A 25,823-nucleotide genomic window follows, 5' to 3' on the forward strand; every position below is an offset into this window, starting at 1 on the left:
ACCAAGGGGTGGAGACTTGCTCAAGGCTACCCAGTGGAGACAGGCAGAGCCGGGGACAAACCAGGGCCCACCAGTCCTCTTCTTTTCCCTGGCTGGCTGTCCTCCTTTCCTCCCCAGGTCTTCCTCAGCCTTACCTGCAGTAGCAGCTAGAGCTCCAAGAGAGGGACTGGGAAGAGCCAAGAGTTTCCCAGGCTGGAAGAATTTCCTGGTTCTACCCACCCCCATCTGTCAGGACCTTGCCAATATAAAAGGGCCCTGGGCCTTTCAAATGCGAGGCCCAGGTGTCTGCAAAGGCTTTGATTGGGGTGGAGAGGAGGGGCTGCTGCATATTTCGGATATTAATAAATTTCCCCTAACAAAGGGTCAGAGCCCCCTCCACCCCACCCCCCTTTGGGGCTCTAGGTGGGGGATGAGATGGGTTTGCTAATTTGCAAAGGATGCAGGAATGGCCATCACAATTCAGAAGGCTTCTTCCCACACCCTGGGGGTGGGGGTGGGCTCAAGCCTTGCTCACAGAGCCCCTGGTGCCTAGCCTGCTCAGAGCTGCCCTGGCCCTGGAGGAAGCACCCTCTGGACTTGATCTCGGACTGAGCCTGGGCTGTAGGACTGAGCTGTAGGCCTGGGTCCTAGGAGTCAGGAATGGAGGATCCTAAGAGTTTAGGCTTTTCTTTTCCTAGATTCCAAGTCTGCATTTGGAGGATTCTAGGTTTCTACAGACCTCCACCAGTTTCAGCCTCTGCAGCCTCACTCACCTGCCCGGCTTCCTCCTGCCTCTGCTTCCCCTGCTCACTGCCTTGCCTCTGCAGTTCCTGGACTGTCCTCCCTGGCCCAGTCTTCCAATCTTTCCTGCTTTTCCCATTTCCATTGCTCCCATAGCCTTCCCTGCCGTGCCACACTTCTGCTCCCTCTGCTGCCCACACCATGTCCCCAGTACTCCCATCCTGGTCCCCATATTGACTTCATATCTCCCTGCCTTATACCAGATGCCAGTTAGGCCCTGATTGCAGTGGGAGTTGATTAGGGATCAGGGACCCACAGCTGGAGGAAACCTTGACAGCACAGTGCTCACTTGAGAGGAGACATCAGCCCTGTCTGGAGTAGAACCCTAGCCTGGAATTCTAGAGTGTCCCAGCAGGTGCCAAACCCAAGTGCCTACAGGGACTTGGGCAGGGAACCTGGGCGAGCAAAGCTGTAGGTGTGAGTGGGAGAGTAAGTGGCAGCTGACCCTTAGTGAGTATTAGAGAGACAAGAGGGACTGGTGCAGATTGTGGTGAGCTGGGAAAGAAGGTCTGTTTCTCTAAAGGAGCAGGTACCCCTCAGAAGTGTGGGCCTGGGTTGCCAGATATTCTGGATTTTTAAGAGAAGAAGGAAATCTGGAGTTTTACAAAGTATGTCCCATTTCTAAAAATGATTCAGAAGGTATAAAGCAGCAAGGCTCAATTAAGGCCTTCTGTTGGCCTTCAATGCAGGCCAACAGCTTGGCAGACTTAGGGGCTGAGCAGTCAGAGAGGCAGGGCTTGCCTGAGAATCCCCAGTGAGAATGACCTAGAGTGCAGCCCCACCCAGGGCACCCCACACCTACTCAGCGCTCTGCTTCCTGTCTTAGTTGATCTTTGTGTCTATATGGACCCCTGACCTTGGGAGGCTGGTGGAGGGTTCTGGGAGGCAATGAATATGCCCGGCTGGGATGTGGTGGAAGGTGGCCTGGGGCCCTCCTTTCCTATTCTGGGACTCCTCAGAAAAGGTGTTTCCTTGAGCAATGCCAGGAGGCACTGAGATGGGGCCCTGGACCAAATGCAGTGACTTCCAGCCTATCATCTGTGAGAGCAAATGGGGGTGGGGGTGGGGCAGAGGAGAGAGAGGCTTCTGGCCACACATTAGAGCAGCCATATTCCCAAGGTCAAGTGAGGGTCAACAGGTAACACTGGGGCTCACACTGGTTATCTTGGTGTTTGATCCTCAGTAGGCCTTCCCCGTGCATTCCCCTTCACCACCCCAGCCAAGTTCATCTCTGCATGGTTCCCTCTGTAGGTCCAGGCTCCCTGACCTAGTGCCTCCTCCATCTACCCATTGGAATCCTGCCCATCCTTTTAGGGCCCACCTCTATACACTTTTCAGCACCCAGGTATGGACTCCTGGAGTCTTCATGGGGGCTGACTCAGCCCTATTTCCAACGAGCTCTGACAGCCCAGGCCAGCCTGCACAGGGCAACTCATGGTCTTTTGGGACAAATCATTTCATGGAATTATGAAGACTCTTTTTTTGTTTTTCACACTCCTTGGAGCCGAGTGCTTGGGGCAGCAGCAGGGCACTATGGGAGGAATGGGTGCACTGCTCAGCCATGTAGGCGTGGGGTCATTTCCAGCTTTGCCTGTCTTGGCTGTGTGGCCTGGGGGACCCACACTGCCACTTCACAGCTTTCCACGATGGGTGTAGCATCAATCTGAAAGCAGTTTCTTGGTGGCTCTGGGGACAGCCAGGGAAGAGTTAAGACAGTCCCAGCCCCTCTGAATTCCACGTGACCCAGGGTTGCTGAGTCTCTGGGTCTGCGGTGGACACTGTTCTCCAGGCTCATTTTTTGCTAATGGCTCATGGAAAGTTTGGCTCCTTGAGCTCCAGACCGCTCCCTCTGAGGCCTGAGGCCTCGCTGACGCTGGTCTTGCCCTGGAAGGGCGTCCAGAGCAGCCTCCCGCCTGCAGAGCTACGGTCAGCACCCTGCTCCCTGTCCGCCTGACTTCCTGCTGCCTGACCTTCTCCCCCAGGACACAGCAGCAGCCCACCCCTTCTGGCCACATGGAGACCTCCTCCCAGCAGCCCCATCCAGGATTACTTTTCATTTGTGAGGTGTGGGCAGGGGGTGAGGGAAGCCTTTTCCCACTAAAGTCCACCACATCTGTGAGTTGTATCCCTTTGAGAATTGAAGTGGGTAGCAGCCCAGGAGGACCCAACATCTGCTGGCCAGAGTCCAATCTCGACTCCATTGCTCACTGACTGTGTGACCAGCTGAATCAACTTTCCCTCTCTGAACCCAGATGTCCTCAGACTCAGATGGGGAGAATAACAGGAAATTAAATGAGATAATATAGCTGCTTGATGCATAGCTTAAAAAAATGATTAGAGTGCTTCACATAAAACATGGCATGTAGAAATTCTCCAGGTGGGATGGTTCTCAGGAACTTGCTGTCCAGATAAAGAAACAGAGTTGGGGTGTTGTGCTTGGAGCCAGAGAAGGGCCAAGATGCAGGCTCAGGGCTTGCGCCTTCCAGCTCCATGGCAAGTTCCTTGGAGGGTAGGCCAGTGACCCCATCAGTAAGATGAATGGGTTGGACAAAAAGCTCATTGTGCTCCACAAAGGTGACTGGAGGGAGAGCCGTGGGCAGAAGGGAGTTCTGTGCCCTTGCCTGCTCAATTCAGCCTTTTGTCAGTGACCATGCTATGGAGAGCTATGTGGGGAGCACCACCTCTTTGGAGCCAGATTCAGGGGTTGTCCTCACTTGCAGGATGGACTTCATGAGTAGGAGCCCTGATGATTTCTTCAGTGAGCTGGTACGTCCTGCGAAACCAGTTGGAGGTGGGGGATGTTGGATTGGGATCAGGGAGTGGGACAGGTCCTCTGGGCCAAAAGCCTTGCTTTGACCATGACTCTGCTGCCCCAGGGTCAGGGTCTCAGAGAGTTTCAGGGGTTGGGGTGACAGAAGTCAGAGGCAGGGGAGGGGCCGATGGTCAATATTGATCTAGCTGAGTCAGGGGAGCAGGATGGGGAAGCAGGAAGGCTGGGTGGGGCCTGCCGATAACTGAATCCCAGTATGACTGTGGGAACCAAGGAAGGGGGGTGCTCGATACAGAATTCCCAAACTAGATCCTTACGAAAACAACAGTGGTCTGGAGCCCGGCCCAGTCCTAATGTGTCCTAATCCCTGAGGGTGGAGCCTAGAATATCTGTATTTTTAGCAAACTTCCTGGGTGACTCTGAGCAGCCAGCCCAGTTTCCATATTTGGGGGCCACAGGTTTACCCCCATAGTTGCAATAATGAGGAAACTGAGGTCCAGAGAGGGAAAGTAACTCACCCAAGGCCATACAGTGATGATAATCCATCCCTTTTTCCTGAGGGAAGCTATAGTCCACTCCTAGATAACTCCATTCCCTGCCTGCTGTGGCCCAGGGCCCTGGAAGGGACGGCTGCCCAGAGGGAAGTGGCCATGGAGACCTTGGCAGGCCCAGGTGGAGGAGGTAGGGTGGGGCTCATCCCAGGAGGAAGGACGTAGTGGGGGGACATTCCCACAGGACTGGACCTGCCCCGCCTTGCCCTCTGCAAACACTCCCAGCACCGGCTGGGGGATGTTCCCTCAAAGATTTACTATGGACCTGGTTTAGGGAAGGCCTTCTCCATTGCTGGAGACCCACCCATGCCCTGGAAAGGCATGCCCCCAGCACGATAGGGGGCTTCCCAGGTGGCGCTAGTAGTAAAGAACTCATTTGCCAATGCAGGAGATATAAGAGATGCAAGTTCGATCCCTGGGTGGGGAAGATACCCCTGGAGGAGGGCATGGCAACCCGCTCCAGTATTCTTGCCTGGAGAATCCCATAGACAGAGGAGCCTGGCAGACTATAGTCAATAGGGTCGAAAAGAGTTGGACACAACTGAAGCAACTTAGCACGCAAGCAGCACGGTAGATTCAGGGGCACTCGCAGCCTTCTTACACTTCTGGGCCCCTTCTCCCCTAACCCCTAAACGACCCACCGGTCAGAGCTCTCAGCCCAGCTCTTGCCTGCACGCTTCCCCCACATCTCAACTTGCTAAGCATCCATACAAATCCTCCCAGAACTCCCAGGTGCTACCACCCTCTCTTGCCTCTTATTCTGGCTCCTGAAACCTTGCTACCAGGTCCAGCTGTCACCCTAGTCTGCCCTGAGTGCTGGTTCTCACTCTCTGGGATGGGGACAGGAGACAAGCTAGCTCATCTCTGCCTCCTTCCTGGAGCCCAGTCCGGCTGCTGCATGCCCTAGCAGGTGTTCAGAGTGGTTCTGATTCTGAATCTCACCTCCTTCTCTCCCCGGGCCATTTTGGGCCAGTGTCTTCACTTTCGGCACCACAGTTTCCTTATTTGTGGAATGCAGAGAATTGTAGTGCCCCACAGAGAGGTGAACCGAGGGTCGTGAGAGAGCACATATAAAGGAGGTCAGGTGTGAACAATTTTGGCAGCACACATTTGTCAGGGGTCTACCCTCGGCAAGGATGATGATACCTGTTGCGTGCATCCAGAACATGGACAAGGTGTTGACTGCCTTCAAGGAGCTCACGGTTTTGTGGACACTTGCTCAGGTGACTTCAAATCAGTGAGCTCTGGTGAGGTAGGTAGAGGAGGCTGTGGAGCCTACATGTGGACCTAACGCAGTGCACTCTGGGAGTGGGTAGAGGAGACTGTGGAGCCTGTGGAGGGACCCAATGCAGTGCACGCTGGGAGTGGGTAGAGGAGCCTGTGGAGCCTGTGGCGGGACCCAACGCAGTGCATGCTGGGAAGGAGGTGGGGCTTCCCGGAGAAGGTACAGCAGCTGTGTCCCCAAGGAAGGAGAAATGTTGCTATGCGCTGAGCAAGGAATAAAAAGAAATCCAGTCCTCTGCAGTGAGTTCTGGAGCAAACGGGCAGTGAGGAGGTGGAGACTACAGATGTAAACAACTAAGAGGCACCAGCTCGAGTGGATAACGGTTAAAGAGAAGGGGCAGGGCGGGGAGGGGGTGTGGTAGGTCCTTGAGAATCCCAGGGGAAACACAGACCAGGGCCCTGGAGCTCTGCTTGTGTTAGTCCTGACTTTCTGTCTTGCAAGAAGCCTCTTTGCCTCTGAGTCTTGTTTTCTTCATCTTCAAAATAGGACTGTTCCAACTAGGGCAAGAGGTGTGAAAGCACCCTGTGAACTGTAAAAGATCATGTTCTTGTAGATAATAATAGCGCTTCAAGTGGAGCTGGCACTGTGAGGTAAAGGATACCTCGAGGTTTACCTGGAGCTCCCAGAGCTTCATAGACTCACACAACTCTGGACCTCCTGTAATCTGCTCCTGTGCTGCCACCTGCCGGCGAGTGTCTGCAATGGCAGCTCAAGTTCTCAAGTCCTTCCTGCAGCCCAGGAGGGAGATCCAGGGCACCTGAAGGCTCAGGTCCAAGCCGTCCTGGCGCTGACGTGCCAGGCTCCAAGACAAGAGTGCAAGTGAAGGGCCTGGATCCCTCTGCTTCACACCTCCTTGCCATTTTCAGCCTTACTGCCAAGCTCCTCGCATATGCCCTGTAGAAATGCCCTCTGGCCATCTCACATGCCAGCAGCTGGGATAGACCCAGAAAGCAGCTGGTGCGGGAATTCTGAAGCCCAGGCACCCAGAGCATGGTCTGGAGAGGACGGTTGGCTCTAGAAGTCACCCCCCCCCAACCCCGCCCCCGGCCCTGTGGAATCAGGCCTTCATCAAATACAAATTGGCACTTGCCGACAGCACTCACGATCTAGCTCTACAAGGATTAAATCATGTGCTGCTGCAGCTGCTGATTTTTAATACTCCTTGAAAGGAGTTTAGGGTGGAGACCAGAAATTAGGAACTTTGTGCTCTGGGAAAAACTGGCAGAACAAGTCTTCAGATTGTTAGATATTTTTAGTTGCTGATTTTATGAGCCGGATTCTTGTATCTCCTCTTGTCTAGAAGAGCACCAAAATCTTTCATGGTGACAACTGTTCCTCGTGACTAGCAGAAACCTTCTGCAAAAAATATGTGCTTGATTGCATGTACTCCCCCTTCACCAGAATCACGTATTTACTGATTTCCCCCTCTACTACTTTGGAGCAGTTTCTCAGAGCTATCTGAAATGTTGTCTCCTTGGATATTGTCTTCATTTTGCTGCCAAATAAAACTTACCTTGCAACTCTCAAACACTGTGCTTTTTTTTTTCAAGTTACATCTCTTAGGTGGGGGCATGACTTACAGTGAGCAACTCATCTGTTTTGCATGAGACTGTTGGGTTTTGTACTGAAAATTCATGTCAGCAATGAATGGTTGATCACCCTGTCATGGCCTGAGGGGGCCAAAACCTCTACATCACCACCCTGGGTCAGCCTAACCAACTTGGGGTCAGGGAACCAACTAGCCTCTAATGTGGTAGTGGCCTCCCTTCCCCCAGTGGAGCCTTTCCTCCACTCCTTTCTCCAGCCCCAAGGCCTCTGCCCTAGATGCTAGGTTCATATATAGTCTGTGGGTAAAGAGACCCTTCCTCTCCCTCCCCCTCTCAAGGCCTCTGGGGCCTGGGGCCTTGTCTGTGAGGTTGGGCAGAGGAAAAATATTGGGTAGGAAGGGACTTCTGGAACAACTTCTTCACTGTACAAGGAAACCAAGGCCCGGAGGAGAAGAGCCTTGCCCCAGGTCCCTAAGGAAGACTTTCTGTTGGCCATTGGTGGCAACGCATTGCTCTTGTTAAGGGCACCCCAGCCCCATTCCTGGCTCTAAGGCTAGGACACACAGGTCCAGGCATAATCCCATAGTGATTGGCTCAACCTTGAGCTTGTGACCAAGTTAGTCCAATTAGAATAAAGACCTGGGTCTTTATTTTGCAACCGAGAGGAACTAGAGCAGGAAACAGACATACTCCCCCAGTGCTCTGCTTGACCAAGACAGAGAGACAGCAAATGCACAGAAGTTGGTAGCTATTTATTGCACTGAAAACACCAAGAATAAAACAGACACCCCTTCTTCCCCCCAACCCCACAATAGCAGAAAGTTTGAGCAGTGGTCATTCAAGTTCACAGCCACACATTTTAAAAAAGAACTGAAACAAACCCCCAAACAAATAGTAACAAAGATACCAGCACGGGGAGTCTGGCAAATACATCCCCTAAAGGGTCTCCTCTTGAAGGGAGACTGGAGGCCAGGGGTCAGGATCAGCGCTTGCTGGGCGCACACACGGGAGAATGCTTTCCCGTGAATGTGTTTGCATGCTGGAGCCTAGGACTTGTCTTAGGTCTGGATTTTTTTGCATCTACAGGATGTCTGACTGTCTGGTGGTATTGGGCTCTGGGCCACTTTGTCTGCCAGTCTCCCTGCCTGCTGTCTCAGGATCACGCCGTGCCCTGTGGTCCACACCAGCTGGCTGCACACTCACAGGCGTGGCCTTCGCAGTGCAGCCATCTCAACGTGGGGTAGGGACCAACCTCCACTTCTCTGGCATCCAGAGAGGGGCACAGTGGACAGGAGGTGTGTCAGCAGACAAAAGGCAGGACGCTGGTGTCCTCCAGCTCAGCTCCCTCTGGTGGGGAACCAAGGGGTGAGCAGGGAAAGAACTTTCCCAAGGTCACACAGCAAGTCTGGTCAGAGCTGGGAATGAAATCCTAATAACCCCCAAAACGTGGCTCTTTCCCCCACAGTCCTCCACTGATAAGCAGAGGACAGGCACAAAGAGGGGGCTGAGGGGCAGTTGGGGGAGAGAAGGGGGACTGGCCGGCCCAGAAAAGAACAGGAATCCAGCCAGGGACTCACCCTGTCGATTCTCATGGGTGTATTCAGTGCTGTCTTCACCCCAGTGTTCTGTCTGACCCCTCATCAGCCCTGTAACATAGGCTGGGCGGCAATATTTAGTCCTTTTAATGGAGGGGGAAACTGAGGCTGAAAAAAGGACCAGACTTTGCCTTGGTAATGGCAGCAATCCCTCACCTTTGGCTTGGGGACGGCTGTGGGAGCTGGCAGCTCGCAAGGGAGGCAGGCAGTTATGCTGCTGGGACACTGGGATCACTGGGCCTTACTGGGAAGCCCTCTGGACCTGGGACAGACCAAGTGCCTGCCCTGGGCCTCGGCAGCAGGGCCTCTGCCAAGGAGAGAGGCCAGTGATCAACCAGTTTGGAGACCAGGAGGGCTGGGTAGCCTCTCTCCTGGCCTGCGGCCCCTGCCCAGCCTGCCTCACCTGTCCCGGGGGCAAGAGTGCAAGACAATGGGCCCAGCAGACAGCTCATGATCAGGGAACACTCGGGAAATACTGGGTCACATCCCATCAGTCCTGCTCCACTCAACACCCAGTATACCCCAGAGGTTTGGAGGGATCAGAGATTCCTCCAAGTCTTTGGAGATGTGGCTCTTCCTCCCCTAAAATCCTCCAGAGGGGACAGTATCTCATGCTGGCAAAACACGGCCACACAGAGGCCAAAAGCACAGAGAGGCAGCAACATAATTCCGAGTCGGACACTGAGGATACAACCTCTATTTCTTTTTTTGTCCAAAACACGTAGATTGGTTTTGCTGAGTGTTATTTCTTCTTCTTTTTTTTTTTTTTTTTGTTTCAACATACTTACTGCATATAAAGTCATGCAAAGAAAACAGTGCAGACAGTAGATCCAGGTGGATGTGCCAAGGCATTCCACATCAGAGTCAATCCCAAGGGAAGAGGGAAACAGAAAGGAAAAGAGAGATGCAAACCACAGCCGCAGGAGGAGGTGTGAAGAGGAGAACTCCCAGTGTTCTTTTTGGACCCGCATGAAGACACATGCTCGTGAACCCCCCAGAGATGGATGGGGGCGCGCTGAGGGTGGTGCACAGATGTAATGAAATCCTGGGCAGCATGGCAGAAAGGATCTCAGTTTGGGAGGCAAGCAAGATAAAGTCCAGATACTGCCAGCCTGACAACCTCCCCCACTCTCTCTGCCCAGATTTGCTATTTCTTCATCAGCACTAACATCCGATGCTTCTCCAGTCCCCAAGGGAACCTGGGGACTGAAATGTCAGAGATCCTTCCCTGTCAGGCTGAGTCCACCTCAGCCCCAGATAACCCACAAGTGACAAAGTCCATCTCAGAGATGACCAAAAAAAAAAAAGACCTAGAACAGGAAAAAAAAAAAAACTACCCCTCACCCCTCTTCCCACCTCCCTTCCCAACCCAAACCTTCTCATAATAATTTGAGAGGTCTAGTTATTACATAAATATCCATTAACGCAAAATCCACTTACGAAACACACAGAAGTTTGGCTATAAAAAGGCATGCGGTCCAAGTAGAAGCGATACCTAACGGTTGTTTTCTTTTGCCCTCAAAAAGCAATCAGATTCTCCCCTTCGGATATGATGAAGCTGGAATTCTCCAGGCCGGATGGATGGGTGGAATGGGCAGCTCATGTTGGAAGTAAACATCGGCAGAAGGAAGAAAGGAAGAAGTGGGGGCACCCTGAGAGGATCGAGCCCCCCACACCAAGGGAGGAGGGTCGAGAACAAGAGGGCAGGACAGGGTGGGAGAGGAGTTAGGACGGTGGTCTGAGGCAGCAGGCTCCTGACATCTTGCTCCTCCTTTGCCCTCTCCCACGGGGGAGGTTGGTGCAGGGGGCTGGCTGTTCTGCCCTTCCCCAAGGACCCCAGAAGAGGGGAGATCAGGGAGGGGGTTCTGGCGGATGCCATGTTCCTCCCGGCTCTGCCCCTCCTCCCCAGCCCCTGGGTGAACACACAGCTGGGACCGTGGCCTCCAGCCAAGGCAAGACCAGGCCAATGACAGCCGGGAGGGGGGTCCTTGGGGCCAGCACCCAGGGCACCTGGGCCTGAGGAAGCCCCACCCTGGCAGGGGACAGAGAGCAAGAGTGACAGGTGCAGGTGGGGACATGTGGCCATCTGCTCTGAAGTCATGATGGCTTTTACGAACGGACAGGTTTTCTTGACACAGGTATGAAGGTGACGTGATAGTGGTGGTGGTGGGATGATGTGGTTGGGAGAATTCCAGCAAAATCCAAGTGGGAGAACCAGCAGCCACATTCCATGGACAAAGAGTGGATCTCTGCAGTACAGCGCCTCCAGCCTGGTCCTTCAGCTGCAAGACATGGTTGATGCGGTGGGTAACGTGGGTGCTTCTCAGGCACCATGCCCACCTCCTTGGATGGAGTTCAAGTTGCCTCCAGTGGGTCCCACCTGCGTCTCCTCCCCCCACCCCCTGGGACCCACAGGCCTGTTCTCCCAGTGGTCTTCCCACCCCTGGCTCAGGGCCCGTCCAGCGTGTACCAACTCCAGACCGACACCACCCCGTTCTTTTAGATCGTCAGAAGGAGGGGCTCTTACTGCGGCAGGACGGAAGGCGCCCCGGATCTGTGGAAGTGGACGATCTGCCATTTGCCATCCCGGCGGTGCCAGACGCGGGTCTCTTCCGACTGGGCCGTGCGGGGGATGCCGCCGGCGTCCAGGTACTGCGTGATGCGGATGTAGGCGATGCAGGCCGACTCGTCACCCATCAGGTGGATGTGGGGGTTCAGGATGGTGGTGTGCACAGGCTTGCTGTTCCGGGACCACACTGCAGGCGGGGACGGGAGGGGCGGAGGAGTTGCACCTGGGGGCCTCGTCTCACTTCCTTCCCTTCCCCGCTTCTCAGCAACCGCCTCAGCAGAGCACCTCTGCCTGCCTCATTTCCAGAGCAGTGGGTCTCTGCGACAGGGCTCAGCTACCTGGGAGTCAGGGCACAGCTCGTAGATGACTAGATCAGACCCCAGCGGAGGTACAGTGGACTTCACGACAAGGTGAATTCTTCAAACGCAGGGGAATGAAATTTGAGAATCACAGTATCTCAGACATACAGGTGAATGTAGTGTCAGGTGAGCTTAGACCAGAGTCTCAACCCAGATCCCCAGAGAGGCCAGGAGAGTACACGAGGGGGCTGAACTGGGTACGAGATGCTGATGACTGCGGACCCTGTGTCTCTGGGTGAGGGGACAACAGGGAGTGGTGAGTGGTGAACAGTGCGCCATGTCCCTTCTGAGGAGGCGCCTTGTGTGCAGCTTCCTTGGCGTTTGCTATGTAAGTGGGACTTGTGTTGCCACACCTCACTTTTCAAGAGAATCTAGAAATCTGGATTTCTATGTCAATGCCTCAGTTTTAATTATTGCTTTCAAATTTAAAACATCATGCAGACTATATGAAACATGTGTAGTCAGATACGCCTTATGGGCACCTCATTAGCCACCTCTATTCTCAACATATAGAATTATGGAAACTTGAAGAACATTAAAACTGTAGACTCTTGGAATTGTAGGGATGGTACTGGTAGCCATGGGATGTGGTCGTGGAGCTTTCCAGAATTAGGGGGAAAGGCACAGCTCTTACAATCATGATAGAACCGACAAAACCAGCCCTCTCTGTGTAATATGTGAGCCACAGTTATTACCATCATCATCATCACCGTCTTGGTTCTAGGAACTCTCACTTTTTCTCAGCAAGATAGAAAACGAAACACACGAAGACAGTCACCTCGGGAGGGGCTGGACAGGGGTCACCAGGACCTTGGGCTTCAGTGGAACCCTCACACCTTCCCTCAGTGTAGCCCAAGCGTGCCCAAATCCCACAGGAGAGCTCATTCAAAATATAGATTGCCCAGTCCCACCCTTGGAGATGCCAGTTCAGGAATCTGTCATATTAAAAAAGCTCCCTCCCCTCCCCCATCCTTTGATTCTGATGCCCAGCCAGGTTTGTGAGCCACTGATTTCCTGAAAAATGTAAAAAAAAATTGTTTTTCACAACTTCAGAAAGCACCGAATAGTATCTGCACCTAAATATTATTCTCACATTATACCCAGGTTTTGGATAAATGACCCCAAATCACTGAGTCTTAGATATGTAGACTAAGAGGCTTTTACAATTCTGGGCTTTTGTATAGCAAGAGTGAAGAGCTTTTGCACTATAAGCTTTGGAGGGACCTCAGAGATCCCAGGTCACCTTTTGGCCCTCCCACAAAATGCAAGAAGGCCTCTGTGAGCATCCTCAACAGCATTCGGGGCTGGAGGCTCTCAACACTGTTTAGTTCAATGCATCCATTTAGTAGATCTGGAAACTGAGGTCCAGAGAAGCAACTGGACTTGTCCAAAGCTGGGCCAGTCTCTGAAAGAAATGCAGTAGAACCTAAAGAAGTCAGTCTCCAGGTGGGACTGAATTAGGACAATCTAGAACGATCCCCAAAGAGATAGAATTTAGCACCGTTGAGGGCACTGGGCCTTACTGCTGTCTGCCAGGGTTGGGGTCCTGAGAGTCATTTGTAAAGCAATGGTCACCCTAACGTGGCATCTCTTGAATGGATCCTAGGCTCCCAACATCTACCCTCATGGACAGCATGGGAGAAAGGGCCAGGTCCTCCAGCAGGAAAAAGCAGGCAGGAGGGTGAGACTTGCACCGGGGCAGGCAGTTACCTTGTGTCTTGCTCTTTTCAATCCTTTGATGTGATCAGGTGTTCAAGCCCAGAGTCCAGGGAGCCAGTGTTATGATGGGACTCACTGCCAGAGTTTAGGCCAAGGGCTTACACAGCCTTCCGCGTCTCCTCCTCCTTTTGCACCCCTGAGTCTTAAAAGCCAGCTCAGCCTGATCTCTGCTCTGTGGGGATTGTGGTGTTCATTGTGGGGAACCAGCACCCCCCCAGAGGACAGACCAGTAGAGAGGTGCCCCTGGTGATCAGCTGGGGAGCTCCGGGGTGAGCGGGACTGACTGTGGGGTCCAGCCACCTCTCTTCACACTCTACCTCTGTTGCTAGCCTTGGAAAAGCAGAGTTTGATTTGTCAAAGAAAATGTAACTTCCTTCTTTCCTTCTTCACAGCTTTTTGGGGATGCTCTTAAGCCCTTGTACTCTGCAAGATTCCATCAGTCTGTATGCAGACAGGAGAGGAGCGCCCAGCTCTGGTGCCCAGGTGAGGGGATAGCACGGGGAAGGGAGGAGGCGCTGGAGGCAGTCGGGACCGGGTTCTGTCACCAACATTCTGGGTCCTTTGGACAAGTCGCTTCCTCTCTCTGGACCTCAGTTTCCCCTCTGTACAATGAAGAGTTGGACTAGAGCCAACTTCAGTTGCTTAAGTACTACCTTTATTTTTACCATCTACCTATACTTACTTTATGGCACCCCACTCTAGTATTCTTGCCTGGAGAATCCCATAAACAGAGGGGCCTGGTGGGCTTCAGTCCGAGGGGTCGCGGAGAGTCGGACACGACTGAAGCGACTTAGCATGTGCACATACTTACTTTATGAAATATTTCCTTAAGTCAATTCACTTTATTAATGTAGATACAGTTATTTTAAGATGACTTTCTAAAACAATCATTAATGAATAACCAGTCTTACAGAATACACTTTTAATAAGCCCAATGGAAATGAAATCAAATTATATAATCCTAGCTCCACGCTCTTTCCTGCAAGGCACCTGGGCCTGAGACCGCTCTCTTTTCGATAAAGAGGTGAGTTAGAAAGTCGGTAGAGAGACTGACATTACACTGAGCCTTTCCTCTTGGCAGAGCCAGATGTGTTGAAAGAGAATTTAGAAAGGGACCAACTTGCCCACTGTGTGAACCAGTGCTGTTTCAGTGGGTGCCCACAAGCACAGGGAATCCCAGAGCGTTGCCTCAGTGCCTCCCCTCTGGGGGACCTTGGCCGTGCCTCTTCTCAGGGCCTCCCTCTGGGTCCTAAGCTGCACGAGTCTAACCTGCGAGTGCATTGGTTTATCCCTGTCTGACCCCTGGCCAAGGCGAGACAGACGCAGGCAGAAAGCGCCCTAGGTCAGGCCCAGCCTCAGCCCCCTGACAGCCCTGGGGTGCAAAGCTGCCAGGGTCTCTCCTGCAAAGAGAGGCCCGGGAAGGACAGACATGCGGACAGAGACCTAGACAGACAGGCAGGCACAGCAGTGTGAGCTTGGTCCCCTTTTCTCCCCCAAGAGTACATTTCCATGCCCACTCATTGGGGCACCTGCAGGACAGCAACCTACATGCCAGTTTGCAACCAGCTGGTCAGCTGGGGTGGCCGCAGGCATTCAGGTGACTGTAACTTGGGGGTGTGCCCCTGGGGGGCTCCCTTATCTGTAGAAAGGGAATAAAGGTCTTCCCCAGGCTCTCCCAGGGTCATGGGCAGGCGAGGGCTGGGAGGGCTTGTCACACTGATCCAAGGTCCCCATCCGCAGCCACAGCAGTTGGACGGACCAGGCTTAGGAGAGAGAACCAAGGCGGTACCAAGCCCTGTCCACACGGGCCCTTCCTCTTCACTGGCTCCGGAGCCGCCCCGGGAGCCCTGCCCGTCACCCTGCTGTGCCATCTGGCAGGACACCGAACAGAGCAGACAACAGGCAGCCCAGAGGGAAGGGATTGCTCACGGTTTTCAAAATAGAATCGATGGAAGTCCAGGCCCTCGACCAGGTTCCCCAGGGCCTCGGGTTCGAAGGCCGTCATCCCAGGGTCACACATTTTCCTGGGGGGAGGAAGTCAGAGGAAAGATGGGCTGGGGCGGCCTCTCAGGTGCCCCCTCTAATTCCAGGGGCCTGGACCCCAGGAAGGTGAGCCTGTGAAATCAAAAGTGACTGCACCCACCTCATAGGATCAGTGAGGCTGCGGAGGGGACAGGGCTGGGACAGGGACAGTGTGGACGCTGCTGACTGGCAGGTGCTACTGGGTCCAAACCATGGCTCTGCCGCTTACATGTCATGAGACCACCATGCCCCCCTGCCCCCCAGCAGTGGCTTTACGTCTCTGAGCAAGAGGGCCATACCAAGATGCCAGCGGGGGTAACTCAGTCTGTACACAACTCTCCAAATTACATCACACCCCCCACCTCAGGCAGCAGATCTGTCCAGAGGGGGCTTTCCTAATCTGTCTTCCTTGGGCAGGGGGACCTTTTCCTTCACTTTGAATTGGCTTCTGTTAACCAGCAGTTGTGGCCCCGGAGGGGTGTGTTTTGCTGCATTAAACGGAGGTGTCCTATTGTAGGCAGCAGCGTCCTCTGGGAGCCGCAGCTCCCTCTTCTGTGAGATGAGGAAGGTAGCAGCCCAAGAACCGGCGCCTGGGAGGAAGGAGCCCGGGCGTGGCTGAGCAGGTCCTCTGCTGTGTATTTTTAGCTCAGTGCTCCCACTCAGGTCTGCATTCTGGGAGCCCCTAATAGCCAGATGGAGGAAGGAAAAAACTGTCTCCCCCATCCCTAGGTCTCTGAGATCTTCTATGACACAACGGGGACCCCTGTGGCAATGACAGTGAAGCCAGGGACAGGAAGTACCCCAGGACAAACAAAGACCCCAACCTGGGGAGGGGCTGAAGACAATGGCGGAGGGCCCAGCCTCGTGTGAGCTGGAGCTGTGGTGAGTGCAGGGCGCCCTGCCCTTGTTCCGCCCTAACCGCTCTGTCTGTGTGACTCCAGACAACTCGCTTCTCCTCTCAGAACCTCAGGTTCTCCTGACGGATTGGCCAGCAGGGTTGTTCTCAGATCACGTGGGATTCCCAGGATCCTTCCAGATCCAGAGTCCTTTAAGCCGGGGCTCTGAGGCCTGACCATCTGGAAGACTAAGCACCACCTCGCTCTCTCCAAGGAACCCTTCTGCAGGAGGTCTCTGGGCCTCTGAAGGGACTCAGAAACCATCTGCTCCGGTTCCATTGTACATGTAGGGAAACAGGCTCAGTGAGACGAAGGGGCTTATCCAGGGTGACACAGGGTCAGACTCAGCACCACAGGCCCCAGAGGTCATAGCAAGGGGTCAAAACCTAGGCTACAGAAGAAGTGATATCGCAGAGGTGGAAGAGTTGGGGGGGTTTGGGGTCAACAGGAGATACCTCTCCTTCCCTCCCTCCCTATAGCTGTGTCCCCAGAGCCGCTCTCAGGCTCTCTCATCACTGACTTAATTCTTTCCAGGGCCAGATGCAAAATCTGTTCAAGAGAGCATTTCCATGTTTTTATGCAACCCTCAGGGGCACACATGCACACACACCCATGCACACCCCTTATGCACGCAGTCACAAACGTGCACGTTACGTGTGCATAGGTACATCACACTCACGTGTACATGCGGCCTCCGTCTCACACCTGCACCTTCCAAGGTCCTTGTTTCTCCAGAAATAATCAGCAGATTGCCGGGGCTTTGTCACCCGCTGCTGCTGAAACCCTCCCACGATCAGGATGCACCTGGCCTGCCCAGCCTTTGAGAAACAAACTTCAACTCCTGGGCATATAGCAGGAACCAGAATCAGGCTGCCCAAGAAGCAAAGCCCACCCAGGTCATTCCTACTTCACCTAACAGACAAGGGTCATTCTTCCCTTAGTTGATAGCTTTTGTCCACCAAAAAGCATAGGTTGGGTCTTCAGACCCGGGCCTTGTCAGCCCTGGCCAAGACGTTGAGGCCTCAGCCCAGAATCCTGGCTCTTCTGGGGGCCCACTGAGGTCCGCTCCTGGCCTAGACCAGCAAGGCTGAAGATGGCCACCAGGGGGCGCTCCAGCCCAGTCTTTGTACACTGGTCGCTTCTCCAAGGGCTGGCCTAGGTGTGTAGGGAATGTCTCATACCACTTGTTTCCGATCATGCCATTTTTGTGCACTCTGCCTTATCCCTGGATGGCTCAGAATTGCTTTTTGCGGTTCTTTTTCTCCCGCTTGTTCACTGAAGTTTGGTTTCCTGCCTGCTCCTGCCCATCTGAGGTCAGAGGAAGTCCAGTGTAGCCCAGGCCTACATGGTCGGACTGAGGAAGGGCCTGCCTCCCTCCCCTCCTTCCCAGCTTATCTCCTGAGGAGGCTCGTGTTGCAGTGGAAGCCACCCCCTCTTTCCTTGGGGAAGGAAAAGAGTTTTGTTGGAGTTCTTCCTAGACAACAAAATAGGAGCAGGAAGAGGAGCAGGACTGAGATATAGACAAGTACTGTGAGCAAAAAGCTTAATGAGACCACAAAGTCTGAAGGCACACCAGACTGAATGAGTTCAGCCTGATTCACGGCACATGCAGTGTGAGTGAATGAGGGTCAGAGACAAAGACCCCCCAACGTTAGCCATCAGCGCCCCCTGATTCAGGCAGGACATGCAGGATGCACCCAGCCAACTCACGTGTAGGACTCAAAATCTCCATTGCTTATGGCTTCAATCAGCTGCTCCGTCACTTTTATGATTTCTTGTTTCCGCACTGTAAGGCAGGAGGGGACACAGAGAGATAATAATGATCGTGATGGAGATGTGGCGCCAGCCACCGTGTCCTGAGCCCTCACCACACACCAGCCCCCGTCCCGAGGGCCTCACATTCTCAGTTGTCCTCACGCTGTCCCTGGGTGTCATCACGCCCGTTTCGTGGAAGAAGAAACTGAGACCCAGAAAGGTGGAAGGGTGTGAAAGTCCCCTCGACTACAAAGGGCAGAGCCTGTGTCTTAGTTGGCAGCCTCTGCTTCCAGAGAGCAAGCATGGTTCTGGCTCTAGGTCTGATTTGAACACAAGTCTTGACTCCAAAATACACCTTCTCCATCACCTTGTTTTGCCACCTGAATCCAAGCAAGGTTACCTGTGATGATCACCACCAGCAGCCAAACACCAGAGGTTCCCCTGTGGTCCAAACTGAGGCCACTAAGGAAGGGCTTAGGGCTTATTTATCCCTTGGGTCTGGATGAGTTTTTATGCTATTTGCATACCTACAAGAATCAGGCACTGAGCTTTCCAGAACTTTCCAGGCATAATGAATCCCAGTTACTGACACCTGGCCTCCCCTGTCTGCCACTGAAACACCACAAACAGCTGCTGTCTTTCTGGTAGAGGAGTAGATATCAGTTTTCTTATTAGGTGTGTGACGTTCTGTGCCCTAGCTTTCCCATCTGTAAAATGGGGATGCTGTCACCTCTTATACATTCAGTGCTGAACAAGCGGTGTACAGAACCCAGGCTTCAGTATCAGATAGCCTTCATCTGAATCCCAGCCTGGGTCGTTATCAGCTGCGCAGCCGTGGGCCACAGGTTGTTTTCCCATCCATCATATGGAGACGATATGCCCTCATCCCAGAGTTGTTATGACTACGGGATGAGATGATGTGCCTGAGGCACTTGGACCAGAGCCTGGCGCATAGTAGGTACACACCATAGGTCCCACTTCCTATATCCTCCCACATGCACTATTGTATCTGCTCCTCACAGCCTGGGGGTTGGGGGAGGCAAGGCCAGTTTTTTTCTATTTGATACATGAGGAGACCAAGCCTCAGCAATGAAGGAACTGGAGTCGCATGTCCCAGCTCCCAGCAGGGCTCCTACCAGAAGCCTCACTCAATTCCCCAGGTCCTCCTTCCCTTCTTCCCCAGGCTCAAGCTTGGCCTCAAACCTGGTCAGCAAGCTGGCTGGCCAGAGCAGCCTCAGGTGAGATGGGGACATACTGCCTGTCTCTCAGGCCGGGAGCGCGGGAAGGAGGCTGCTCCTGTCAGAGCCCTCGACCCGGCCTGCCCCTCTCCTTACCAACTGCAGGGGCCACCCTGGCCCACCTCACACGGGGAGCTTGCCTCAGGCCCAGAGGACACAGAATCACAGAACACCCAAGCTGCAAGAACCTTGGTGACCACAGACTCAGCCTCCTTATCTAGCTATTGGGCAAACAGAAGCCTGGTAAGAGGTGCGGCCTGCCCAAGGACACAGAACATCCCGGGTGTGCAGTCTGGCTTCCAGCACAGGGCCTTTCCCAGAACCCGGGAGCTCCAACACATTCCCTGTCACATTGGGCCCATGGGCTGTCTCTTCCCCAACTCAAATATTTAATATGAGCGCTGCAAAGGCTCACTGGCCCCTGGAGCAGGCCTGGCTCCGCAGACATTCCTTGCAGAGCGAGGGAGTGTGCCAGTGTTCAAGCCTCGGAGCTTGAAGCCTCCCAGCACAGCTTCCTATGCTGCTCACTCCCCGTTCAGAGATGAGCTCCAGCCACACTGGAGGCAACAGGTGAAATCATCTGCTCCGGTGTCTGTGCAGGAACAAAGCCATCATCACCATCTCCGCCCCACTACGTGCCCCTCAGGGCAGGGCCCGATGCCCAGCACAGCTCTTGGCACGTGGTGAGTGCTCAGTAGACGTAACCATCTTGGAAGTTACCATCTCCAGTGTCAGCCACCACAGTGAGCGACACAGTCTTTATCTCCTGGCTCCTCTAAGAATCACCAGGACTGGGAATGAGTGTCTTAGACCAGGAGCTCTGCTGGGTGACCCTGTCTTGCCTGGCACTGAGACAGGCAGCATAAATGAATGAGTGGATAAACCAAATCAGGGTCTGAGGCTGCTGTCTTTGCCTTGTTCCCTGGAACTGCACAAGTTGCCTAGTGGCCTCTGTCCCTTGGAGCCCAACAACCCAGTCTCCTGGTCAAGCTAGAGACTGAGGATGGAGAGAAACGCACCTCTATCAGGAGACACCTCATTCCAGCCGCTCCCACATGGAATCATGGTGACCACGCAGGGCAAATTCGCAGGCTTCTGGCAGGCCCTGGGGCCCGAGCCACCCCCCTTGCCTTGTCTGCACAGCTTTACGTGCCCTTCCCGCTTGACATTCCATGAGCTTCTGCTTAACACCTTGTCTCCTGTGGGCTGCTTCTCCCCAACACGTCAGAAAGACTAGCCAAGTGGTCATGGATTCTGGAGCCAGACCCCAGCTCTACTATTCAGTAACTATGTGCCCTTGGGCAAGCTATTTCCCCCTGCCTCAGTTTCCCATATGTATAATGGAGCTACTAATAGTACTTACCTCATAGGGTGGTTCTGAGGGTTGAGTTAAGAATATATCAACGAAAATAACTAACACACATATGGTCCTCACTCAGAACCAGCTACTGTTCCAAGCCCTTTATATCAAGTCATTTATGTAAATAATGATGCGTTATGTAAAAGCGTTGAGAGCAGTGCCCGGCGCTCCATAACTGAAAGCTGTGATTATCCTCAGTGCAAAGCTCTGAATTGGAAGTTCCCCCTGAGGACAGCCTCTAGCCAGGCTGGGATGCTTCCCAGCAGCCTGATATGTGATGCTTCAGTTTTGGTTGAAGCTTTGGGGCTTGCAGCCTGCCTGGGAGGCCACCACACTGCTGGAGAGCGTCTTCCATTTGCACCCACGTCCTTCTTTTACGTTAAAATCTTCCCCTAAAAGCCCCTTAGTTTCTGGGGCCCTGCACTGTGTACCTGATTTCCCAGACTTTATGCCTTCACCTGCCAGCCTTTTCTTCTCAGGGCTGATCACAATAAACTGTGGAAAATTCTGAAAGAGATGGGAATACCAGACCACCTGATCTGCCTCTTGAGAAACCTGTATGCAGGTCAGGAAGCAACAGTTAGAACTGGACATGGAACAACAGACTGGTTCCAAATAGGAAAAGGAGTACATCAAGGCTGTATATTGTCACCCTGTTTATTTAACTTATATGCAGAGTACATCATGAGAAATGCTGGACTGGAAGAAACACAAGCTGGAATCAAGATTGCCGGGAGAAATATCAATAACTTCAGATATGCAGATGACACCACCCTTATGGCAGAGAGTGAAGAGGAACTGAAAAGCCTCTTGATGAAAGTGAAAGTGGAAAGTGAAAAAGTTGGCTTAAAGCTCAACATTCAGAAAACGAAGATCATGGCATCTGGTCCCACCACTTCATGGGAAATAGATGGGAAACAGTGGAAACAGTGTCAGACTTTATTTTTCTGGGCTCCAAAATCACTACAGATGGTGACTGCAGCCATGAAATTAACAGACGCTTACTCCTTGGAAGGAAAGTTATGACCAACCTAGATAGCATATTCAAAAGCGGAGACATTACTTTGCCAACAAAGGTTCGTCTAGTCAAGGCTATGGTTTTTCCTGTGGTCATGTATGGATGTGAGAGTTGGACTGTGAAGAAGGCTGAGTGCCGAAGAATTGATGCTTTTGAACTGCGGTGTTGGAGAAGACTCTTGAGAGTCCCTTGGACTGCAAGGAGATCCAACCAGTCCATCCTGAAGGAGATCAACCCTGGGATTTCTTTGGAAGGAATGATACTAATAGCTGAAACTCCAGTACTTTGGCCACCTCATGCGAAGAGTTGACTCATTGGAAAAGACTCTGATGCTGGGAGGGATTGGGGGCAGGAGGAGAAGGGGACGACAGAGGATGAGATGGCTGGATGGCATCACTGACTCGATGGATGTGAGTCTGAGTGAACTCTGGGAGTTGCTGATGGACAGGAAGGCCTGGCGTGCTGCGATTCATGGGGTCACAAAGAGTCGGACACGACTGAGTGACTGATCTGATCTAATCTGCCAGCCTTTTCTTCTCAGGGCTGAAAGCCTCCAGAATGTGGTTTGCAGTATCTCACTCAAGCTGGCTATCTACTCTTCTGGGGTACTTAAGCTATTAGATGCTTCTGTGAGTGTGAGCACACAGTCCTTGATGTAGCTTGAATATTGCAGAATCTCAGGCCTAGGGTAGCACTTTTTATCCCCTTCCCAATTCTGGACACTCTTCCTCTATTAATGCAGCCCGAGACAGTGCCTAACTTGGCCTTCACCCATGTAGGACACCAAGTTTGCCAGTGGTTAAAGCCTGGCAGCCGGGAATCTCCCTCGCTTCACTCTCTGGGACCAAAGATCTAGGGCTCTGAGGCTCCTTAGATCTGGAGAAATTCACTCTTGTTCTGAGCCCCTCCCATGCCCTCAGCAGATCCACTGCTCTATGAAAGATTCATCCAGCATCTGCTTAGTAGCAACTCTGGCATTTTTAGTCTTCTAGGCATTCACCCAGACAACCAAGAGTGTTCCCTCATAGCTGGGAAAGCTGAAGCCCCAGAGAGGTTAAGACACTCTCTCAAGGTCACACAGAGCACGGCGGCTGAGATGAGATCAGCATTCCCGGCTAAAATTTCCCAGGATGTCTCTGCCCAGATTCGGAGGCAGCTCTTTGGAAAAGAAACGGAGTTTTCAAGAAGCTGACCAGGAGGAGGGCGGTGGGGAGGAAGCCTAGCAGAGTCCTGTGTAGCTCAGAGGGTGAGAGGCCTATGTATCAGCCTGAGGGGCTCTGAAATATTCATGTCCCCTTCTTTGCTCAGGGGGAAATGTTCCCTGGAGGATGACATTTCTAATTAACTTTAATGTTAGGTCAGAATCCACCCTACCAGCTGCTATTCTCACTTAGTAAGAAGACTTAACAAATTAACACCAGAAAATGGTTCTCTGGAAATTTTCTCTGAGGCCTGAAGAACCTGGGGGAGGCACAGGGCTCCTCTCTCCTGCCAAACAGCGGGAGAAGCTCCTGGTTGGGCCAGCATCTCTTCCAGCAGACATGGCCCTTTACATGTATGGACACTGAGGCAGGAAATGGGCTCCAAGTCCTACCATTAATAACACTGACATGCCCTTTCTCTTCTCTGGGCTTCAGCCTCCCTCTTTTTATTTTATTTATTTATTTTTGGCCATGCTATAGGCATGTGAGATCTTAGTTCCCCGACCAGAGATCAAACCTATGCCCCCTGCAGTGGAAGTGTGGAGTATTAACCACTGGACCACCAGGGCAACTTATTCCTCCTCTCTTTAAAAGGGACATAAATGAACTAAAATTCAAGACTTCACAAATGTTCCCATCCTGATATCGCTAAAGTAGAAGATAATGATTGTAAATGTCAGACCTTGGGGATACAACCCAGAGCCGTTACTCCAGGTGGAAAATGTCTTTAACGGGTCTGCACATGGCACATTGCATTAATAGTAAATACACACTTCACATTCTATTTCAAACATTTCTCTGTCTGTTTAACATATAAATATTTATCTTAAAATAATCTTTAAGTAAAACTGACGCTCCAGGAAAATGCCGTATGGCTTCCAGTCATTCAACCGTAAGCTCCAGTTTGAAAGAAAAGAAATTAAGATTTATTACACAGTGACCATATTCCAAGCACTGGGTAAGCACTTTAGACACAGCCTCTTGTTTCATCTGCACAGCAGTCCTCTGAGCTTGGTGCTGTTATCATCATCTCTTTATAGTTAAGGAAACGGAGGCTCAGAAATGTTCAGTAAGTTGCCTAAAGTCACCCAGCAAATAGATGCCAGTGAACAATCACAGAGCTTGTTTGCCTCCACAGACCCTGTCTGCTCTGAGACCAGGATTATGAGGCCACAACCAGTCTCCTCAAAACACCCAGCACCTCACTCTTACCACTGGGACAGGGAGCCTCAAATACAGCGAATGTCTCAGAAACACCCTCTATTGCCCCCCACAAACCTATGGAATCAGAATCCACAAGAGCAGGGCCAGGAATATGCTTATAAATCATACGTGAGGGGCTGAGAATGCTGGCCTGATCCCAAAGAATTTGTCAAGATAATGCATTTTGAAGGCTGTCCCGAAAGCCATGGTAGAAACTTGATTTGCTCTGGCACCAGGCAATGGTGATGGAGTGCACCCCCCACCCCACCCCACTCCCAGCTGGGAACGACCAGAGAGGGAACACAGGCTGGGCCTACTCTTCCAAACATCCTGGTAGAGGCAGGAGGCAAGGGTTTGGTGTGTCAAAACGGCCTTAACTCAGCCTGAATGGCAGTGGCGCAGAATATGTATTACATAAGAAAATGCTCTTTTCCTCATGACTGTATTCTTTTAGAAGCAAGTCGTCTAAACTCCTGAAAATATCTCGACTGGCACCACTGTGGTCTCTCCAGGTCGGTGCTATTTTTCTAGGTCTCAGAGACTGCCCAGGCATCTCGGATACATGCCCGAGTGTGAGAACCCCGAGCCTTGCCGGGTCTCCCTGTCCTGGGGCAATAAGGAGGGCTGGGTACAGGCAGAACAGCAGGACATCACTGACTCATCCAAGGACTTGGTGCAGATGTCAGCACCCCACGCTCCCTCCTCTAAGCTCCAAGCACGCTTGACACCCGGCAAGGCCTCCCCAGCCAAGGTTACAGGCCAGGCCCTGAGGTGCACTGCCTGGGTTCATATCCTAACTGTACCCTTTATAAGCTCTGGGACTCTGGGCACATTTACTCAACCCCTCAGATTCTGGGCTGTTGAATGGGGTTAATCACAGTACCTTCTTCCTAGGCTTGTTGTAAAGCTCAGGTGAATATCAAGAAGTTGAAACATGTCTCGCCCACAGCAAGTGCCCCATAAAAGACAGCCATTAGTATTCCTGTTGCCATTCTATTATTTCCTCTCTTACTATCAAATCACATTTATCTGGGGTCTTGCTCCCCCTTGCATGTGAGTGCTGGTGAACACTATTAGTCACTGGCTACAGTAGCCCCTGAATTTTAGGTTGGCCTTTTCTTTTTTTTCTTCTGGCCATGCTCAGTGGTATGCAGAACTTCCCCAACCAGAGATCGAACCTGTGCCCCCTGCATTGGAAGTGCAGAGTCCTAACCACTGAACCACCATTGAAGTCCTTGGGTTGGTCTTAGGCAGTGTTTCCCATATTCCAGTTTGTTGAACTTTCTACATTTCTGCTTTCCCTTCCTTTACTTCGAGTTTTTAAAATCAACTCATCTTTTTTAAAAATTTCAAAAACACTTCCAAAGGAAAATGTATACTACATTTATGACTTGACTATGTTAATTTTTTCACATTGAATTAATTTAATACATGTTAAAGTCAACACATAACTGCTGCCATAAGAAAAGTCCATCCAGGTACCACTAGTGGGTCAAGCACACCATACGGGGAAATGCTGCCCCACAACGTCCCCAGCCTATAGGAGCAAAGTAAGGCTTTCTGTAGAGAAACAGGACACAGAGTTGGCCTAGGGCCCCTGCAGGCAGGAGACTGTCAGTGAAGGGGGCCCACCAGGAGGCCTGGGAGCCCTGATGCTGAAGGCAAGGCCCCTCCTACCTTTGGTGTCTTCATCCTCAATGGTGGTATTGGTGCTCTCTGAAGATTCCTGCCAAAAAGAATACAGGAGGTGGTGAGGCCCACTTGCTGAGCAGAAAGAGGTGGGGTCAGCGGGGGGCTGCCCCAGCTGCCCGATGCTGCGGCCCCGTTTCCATAAGCCTCATCGGCTCTGCCGTCCAGGTGCTGCACTGAAAAATCCCGTCAGCCTTCCGAGCCTAAGGAGGGGACGGGCCCAACTCAGCAGGCGGCTGGTGGAGGGGAGCGGGGTAAGAAGGAA

General features: G+C 52.5%; 1 protein-coding gene across 3 annotated transcripts in view; it reads right to left on the reverse strand.

Annotated features, from left to right (window-relative positions):
* Positions 1-7,664: 7,664 nt before the first annotated feature.
* CAMK2A (calcium/calmodulin dependent protein kinase II alpha) overlaps positions 7,665-25,823 on the reverse strand; it is a 65,939-nt gene continuing 47,780 nt past the window's right edge. For 2 of the 3 annotated variants that reach the window (XM_070793850.1, XM_019965237.2), the window contains 5 exons: positions 25,547-25,595; positions 17,804-17,879; positions 15,105-15,199; positions 11,056-11,284; positions 7,665-10,810 (listed from right to left, as the gene is read on the reverse strand). In XM_070793850.1, the coding sequence (XP_070649951.1) occupies positions 10,807-10,810; positions 11,056-11,284; positions 15,105-15,199; positions 17,804-17,879; positions 25,547-25,595 (453 nt within the window). In that variant the 3' untranslated portion in view covers positions 7,665-10,806. Of the gene's footprint in view, positions 10,811-11,051; positions 11,285-15,104; positions 15,200-17,803; positions 17,880-25,546; positions 25,596-25,823 lie in introns of those variants that run through there. The other variant, XM_070793851.1, reaches the window with a different exon arrangement.

This window comes from Bos indicus, chromosome 7, assembly GCF_029378745.1.
Source record: "Bos indicus isolate NIAB-ARS_2022 breed Sahiwal x Tharparkar chromosome 7, NIAB-ARS_B.indTharparkar_mat_pri_1.0, whole genome shotgun sequence".
NCBI lineage: Eukaryota > Metazoa > Chordata > Mammalia > Artiodactyla > Bovidae > Bos > Bos indicus.